Source organism: Pyxicephalus adspersus, chromosome 3, assembly GCF_032062135.1.
Source record: "Pyxicephalus adspersus chromosome 3, UCB_Pads_2.0, whole genome shotgun sequence".
Taxonomy (NCBI): Eukaryota; Metazoa; Chordata; class Amphibia; order Anura; family Pyxicephalidae; genus Pyxicephalus; species Pyxicephalus adspersus.
This window is the reverse complement of record NC_092860.1, coordinates 51,594,483-51,601,259: the sequence shown is the minus strand read 5'-3', so window position 1 is coordinate 51,601,259 and position 6,777 is coordinate 51,594,483. Positions and strand designations below refer to the sequence as shown.

The following is a 6,777-nucleotide window of genomic DNA, read 5'->3' as shown; positions in this document are numbered from 1 at the left end:
TTTCTACTAACTAATATTAGTCTATCATCAGGCTTCTAATGAATTTCTTATTGCAACATATGGAAAATGCCACCCCTCAAATTATCTAGTAAGCTTAGATCACAGAGAAGCACTGCCTGCCTCATGTCATTTACTAAGTCCAGAAAACCTTTGAACAGTCTTCTTTTTAGCAAATCAACCACATTAGATCATTTCTCAAACTCTTGCAAAATGCAAAGCAATGTATCCCTTTTTTGCACAGTGATGAAATTGATTTAAAATTACTGATAAGATTTAACAACAATGATCCACTCCAATGCCAGTAAATATTTTTGTTAATGTCTTTATACAGAACACTGAGTAAGTTTACAAAAATATTTCAAAAACATCAAAAGAGAGATGTCCACTGAAATTTCTGATCTTGGAGTTTTCCCAAGGCATTCACGCTGCTCCTTCCCCATGTGGTCCCAATAAGAAACATTTGTCCTGTTGTAACAAAATAAGAAAATAAAATTTAATGCTAGTAGCTAATCAATATATGTTTGTGATACAGTATTACAGATACCTGCAGTGTCAGGCAAGTAATTAGGAAAAGGCAACTCAAACCAAAATGTTACTGGTTAAAGTGGCAAAGTTACTGGATCTTCAGAATACCAGATTCTGTGTTATCTTACAAAAATGAATTGACTTGTATGGTAATTTATAATTCACAAAGATTTGCATTCAATGAAAATTATGCAGTTCTCTTCTTTTTTATTTTTAGATTAGATATGTATAGTGAGCACAGGTTCACCTTTATTTAATTCACCTTCATTTAATAACATCCAGTTGGCCAATTAAATATACACTTTGGTAAATGACTGGCTTCTATTTCACCTGTAATGGTTGAAACTGGGTGCCACACTGACAATCACAAGACAGTAAGACTGTCCGTGTGAAAAAATCCCCAAGGAACATTAAATATAATAATAACATACCAGGAGTGTATCCAGAATAATTGGGAAGAAGACCACTATTAGTTCTGTAAATTATTTTTCCTTGTCTTCTTTGGAAATAATCATTTTTCACAGGTATGCCTGAAGAGTGTTCTTTTACTTTATAATCATTTCTCAGATTCTTCTTCATTTTTTCATTTTTGTATATAGGGGAACATGAAGGCTCAGCTATCTGTGCAGGGTAGAAATGAATACATTATCCAAAAATTAGCCACTTATTTACTAAGTAAATGTACAGTATAAACATTTGTTTTTTCACACAGAGAATATACCAGAGGAATACCTCTCCAGATGGCCCCATCAACTGGCCATTGTGGCTCCTGAAGCTCTAAAGACCATCAAGTTATTTATTTGAATAAGAACTGTTAGGTAATGTTTGGAATAATGTTTAACCATTGTTAATACATTGTTGTATCCTCCAGGACGCATAAACCTTATTGGTAATAGCATGTGCTTCATGCAGTGGGCAGGATTTATAAAAGCTTCCCAAGTCTGGTGAAGATAGACTATCATGGGAATGTTTTTTGATAAAAAATGTCTGATATAATTAAATGTTTTCAATTCTGGACCAGATCCATTCCGGATTTGCTGGATCACCCAGGTTCTCCCATGTCAGTCTATCCTCTACAGTCTTGGAGAGCTTTAATAAAGAAGGCCAGTGTGTCAACAGTGTGCACAGACAGAATTATTGGTTTTTGCTGCTGCAAGCACACATTCCCAGTCTAATACACTAGAATGTTTGTTATAATGAGAATACTTTCTTTGCCTTTTATGTATATTAGTATGACATGCATTTTGTGTTTGGGAGCTACTTTTTCTGGTTGAGGCTTGCTGTGTTCAGGGAAACCAGAGCAAACACAAAACAAAAGCAGGTCAAACACAGCCTCTGGACTGTAATGTGTACTAATTAAAGGTAAAGAGATTTTGCTATGTCCTATGTTTATTATGTGTTCCAAAAGAAGGTAAATTTCAGGAAAACAACTGCAGTTGACATAATCCCATGTAACAGGACTCTGAATTACAAACCTGTTCAACATCTCTGATACACCTTGCTGCCTGTTTTGGGGTTTGCAGACTATTTTGTACTGAGGCACATCTGTCTGTTTTTGAAGGCATCAATACAGTTGGCTCGGTCAGTTCATTTTTTATTTCCTCAATTGCATTTATTGCTGATGACATTTTAGGATCACCATCAAGTGTATGGTTCATTCTGGTGATATGATACTTTCCACTAGCTGGATAAAAATATCCTAGATCAGAGACCAAGAAATTATATGAATTATGAGTTTACAATTTTTTTTTTGAGTTTACAATTTTATTACTTATAAAGGTATATTTAGGTAAAGTAAACTAGACAGGGCACACACAGTATTTACATATTCTGAAAAAGCAGGAAAAGGACCTCAAAGGACCACATGTTCTCAATCATCTCTGTATTTTTAAGCAATGCAGATTTTTTTTTCAAAGCATCAAATCTTTTTTCAAGCAAAGCATATCCTGACATATTCCCAGCCCTCTAATGCATACAACTAGAGGATGCCTAAAGGGTGATGGAAACCAACTGGAATCCAACTAGAGTCTTTGTTGTGTTACTTCACAGTAAAAGCAGCTGGAGAGTTGAGTGGGGCTTATTTTGAGGCTGGGTTCCTATTTATGCAGCTATAATAGCACAGTAGCATTTATGCTGCAGTCTGACACCTGGCAAGATGCACTGGGGTGCACTTCATAGTGAATGGCACTGAATTGCACCAAGGTGTTACAAGCAATACCACACTGAAACGTGCAAGGCCACACCTCACAGATGTGAATCTGGCTTAAAGCTCTTTTAATGCTTGTTAGGAATGTACAAATATTTAAATGTTCTTGGGCTAGATTATATGGAATAAGCAGCATGTAAATGCATGCTGCATATGCAGCAGGGTCATATAGTAATACAGCCATTTATTACCGCTTTAACAGTTACAAAGACATTTACTTGGAATTTCTGTAAACTTTTAGGTAGCGATGAGCACCTTTGGAGCAGTGGATTTTCCAGGTACAACAGCACTGTGATTAGACCATTTGATAGATTACCTTGAAAACCATTAAATAAACAAATATTCTTATGTTCTTTATCAATAGATTTAGGGGGGTTGTTGTGGACCATTTATATTTATCTAGTATACTATAAAAAAAAATAGGAGAATAAATAGGAAATAGAATATTTAGGCAAAACACAGCTGTACCGCTTTTGTTATTCCAGTTTTCAGCATTTTCCCTTGGTATGTTGGAAATTATTCCTCCAAGATGTAAATCAGATGAGGAGCTGTAGTTTCTCCATGCAGACACAGGTAACTGTAAAGATCTTTGTAGGCCTGGTTCATAGTCGCGAGACTGTAGAGTTGCATTGCCATATAAGTAACCTCTATCACTTCTTAATTTTGAAGTATAACCTGTGTAACTAAGAAAACATACCAGTAACATAAAAATATTACATTAATAAAGTAAATGTAATGAATGGTATATTGTTTAACCACCCGACCGTTAAACCCGACCTTGGTTCGGGTTTATCGATTTTGCAAAAATCGATAAACCCGAACTTTTCTCACTGTTTAAATCCCATCACTTACCTGGTCCCCGCTGCGATGATCCGTTCTGTTCTAGCGTCGATCGCAAAAAAAAAATACTCACCTTCTCCCCTCAGCTCCTCCGGACACGTCTTCTGTCTTCTTTCTTCATCCGGCGAGTGCAGTGACGATCACCGGGGTTTTCCCGGTGACGCCGCTGCATGCGTTGGTCCGGGCGGGTGGCGGGGCGGGAAATTCAAAATTTTATTAAAAGTAATTTTTTTTTTTACATGATTGTGTGTTTCAAACATTTTTTATATTCATGATATCTACTAGAACCCTGTTCCGACATATTTCTGTAAGTTACAGGTCTACAATTTAAAAAAAAAATTTCATGAAAAACAGTGGATCACTTTTGGTACAGAAATCTAGACATCAGTGTAACGCTCAGGAGGTTAAAAAGCTCCTATATTTAAACAAAAAATTTAAATGAAAATATTTAACAATTTTTTTGAGACAGGTGGGGAAGGAGGCCAATGTGTTCAAATGCATGAGTACCAGCTATCCTAGAAGCATCCAAATCTCAGGGTCCAGCCATTCACCAGTGGTGTGGGAAAATAGACACTTTTAGGATGTAATTGGTGAGTGACAGGTGAAAGGGAATGTTGTGGGACATAAACAGAAAATGGTCATAGTAACTCGCATTTACTGTAAAATCTTGGATAAGGAAATAGAAATATAGTCTTATTCTGGCCATATGCGAATTACACATTGGAACGTTTAAAATCAACTCTACATTTTATGATTTAAACAAGTTTGGTCCACTGAAAAAACTAGCACAAACTTTCAAGTACCTAAATCATGTCATGTTTGCCATGTAACAGAACAGTTTTACCTGACACATTGCAGCCCAGATGTCTCAATCTATCAGGCTCTTTATTGCATAGACCAGTAAGTCAACCTACTTGATACCTGGTCTGAATGCGATATTCAGTGCTTGTAAAGCTAGTCAGAGACTGAAGACATAAAACAGAACATGTTCAGAGACTTCAGACATGGCATAGATGGAAAATAGGGACATTTTTATTAGATCATCCTCGATTTGTGACCCTGAACAATTGAATTAGACTGCTAGAGATTAGAGGTGAGTGAGATAGGAGTGGGATTGAATTGGGTCAGATCGGTTGAGAAATACAACCAGATTTAGAAAAGTCAGGATTCAGGTTTTAAAACATTTTTTTAGACAGCATTGGGACAGCCTATATTAGTTTTTCCGTTTAGTTTACCTCTACTTGCTTAAAAAAAAAACAGGTAAATGTTTATGACACAAAAAAATATTTGTGTATAACTGCTTTGCTGTGATTTCACTTGGTTAACAGTCACAAATTGTTGCTTAAAAAAAAAAAAAATCCTTTCTTATACTGTGACAGTTGTTTTTTGGAAAAGAATTAATATAAATAGGTTATTTTGTCAAAACGGGGAACCTTACACAGCATGAGGGCACTCTGAATCAATGTTTATGATCGGTTCACCTCTAATTAAGTTGGTGGTTGTTGTGATGGTTCCAGGGTGATTGGGGGTGTGAATACTGCTTGGGATAAGGAGCAGTTAACTGAGTACGAGTCAATCCAGGACTGATTCATTCTAATGAATGTCAATTGTGATACTTTGTGATACTTTGCCAGACAGCAAAGTCCATGTCGGCGTAACAGTTTTACCGACTGCACTAAAAACTCTCTCCAATACATGACACTATAATGATGACATTATGTTCCCGCCTGTAGGATATCCAGACTTGGAATTTGAGCATGGATTGCTAAAAAATTATAATTTTTTTTATTTAGATCAAGGATGGGTTAAAGTCCCCAATGGGGTATTTTTTGCTTCCTGCACCCTGTTACGGTTCTAGAGCTTCTTTTATTTCCTGTTTTAAACACACAACTCAAACAACATTTTCATCCCAGTTTCCTGTTTTATTGGTGATTTTTTTTCTCAGCAATTACTGTGATGACAACTCATGTTCTGCCTTATTGGGAAAGATCACTAACACAAATAAATGAGATGAGTTTTTTCAGCAGGGACAAAAAAGTTGTCAGAGGGTCTAATCCTTCCCCTACCAAAAACAGGGAAAACATTGAAATATTAGTTTCCTTCTGATGTCTTCATTGCTTGTTGAATAATATTCATCTGTACCATTTGTATTGTCATACAGGGAGCACATAGATAGTAAAAAGTTGTGCTGTTTTCACAATAGCCACAAGTTCCAAATTCCAAGAAATCTGAAATAAAAACTGTTTACACATGTAAATGGTCACTTACCCTGGTATATATGTGGGGTCATAACTAGAAAACATGGACTGAGGTAGTTGTGGTAAAATAACAGGCATTTTCCAAGTCAGTGCGGAGCCAGACACAGCTTGCTACAAGCACAGTTGATGGATACTGTCTCTGCCTAGTAACAGTCACTGCAGACACAAAGCTATTTGTTATCACAACCAGATACACTAATAACCTGTTTGTTTACAAGACTTGATATTGTGCTTTTCAGCACTAAATAATTCACACCATTCAATTAGCAGCTTTCATTAATTTGAAATGTTTCAGACTTAATTGAATAATATTCAATTACCCATGTTCTTCTAAAAATAAAATAGCCTGAAATGGGCATGAAAATACTGCCAAACATACCATCAGGAACATGATAATATTTTTTTATACACTGCTATAATCTGCGTCTGTACAAAATTTTGATGTTGTTATGTTTACTTTTTGTGTTTGTAGTTGCCATAGATACAGAATGTTAGATACAAAAATGTATATTTATTGCCCCCTAGTGACACAGAGCTGAAAATACATGGTTATTTTTGCTGTTCTTTTACGTTGTTTGATTTAGGCTTGTTCAGGTTTTTTTTTTCTGAGTTTGACATTTTTTAGACATTTTTTTGTAGGTGAATTTGCTCCATTGATGTTTAAAAAAACATAATGCTGGCTGTTGGAGAAAGGATTCAAACCATATAATGACCCTGATTTATTAAAGCTCTCCAGGGCTGGAGAGGATACACTTTCATCAGTGAAGCTGGGTGATCCAGCAAACCTGGAATGGATTTCGCAAATTTGTCTAGCAAATGTTTTCAATCCTGAACAAGGTCCATTCCAGATTCGCTGGAGCGTCACTGATGAAATTGTATCCTCCCCAGCCTTGGGGAGCTTGAATAAATTGGGCCCAATGAATCACAACTTTCTATGGATGAGGCTGT

General features: G+C 36.1%; 1 protein-coding gene across 1 annotated transcript; it reads right to left on the bottom strand.

Annotated features, from left to right (window-relative positions):
* Positions 1 to 306: 306 nt before the first annotated feature.
* LOC140326191 (ciliary microtubule inner protein 2B-like) lies at positions 307 to 6,203 on the bottom strand. Its single transcript, XM_072404561.1, has 5 exons — positions 5,840 to 6,203; positions 3,200 to 3,414; positions 2,001 to 2,224; positions 957 to 1,146; positions 307 to 465 (listed from the first exon to the last, which is right to left on the bottom strand). The coding sequence occupies exons 1-5, from the start codon at positions 5,905 to 5,907 to the stop codon at positions 368 to 370; spliced, it is 795 nt and encodes a 264-aa protein (XP_072260662.1). The 5' UTR covers positions 5,908 to 6,203; the 3' UTR covers positions 307 to 367.
* Positions 6,204 to 6,777: the final 574 nt, after the last annotated feature.

Bases quoted from the DNA above. Each gene is read 5' to 3' on its own strand.
- LOC140326191 (XM_072404561.1), bottom strand. From the start codon at position 5,907: ATGCCTGTTATTTTACCACAACTACCTCAGTCCATGTTTTCTAGTTAT. The intron at 3,415-5,839 runs GTAAGTGACCAT...ATGTTTTCTTAG, and splicing joins GACCCCACATATATACCAGG to TTACACAGGTTATACTTCAA. The intron at 2,225-3,199 runs GTACAGCTGTGT...TCTCTGATCTAG, and splicing joins AAACTGGAATAACAAAAGCG to GATATTTTTATCCAGCTAGT.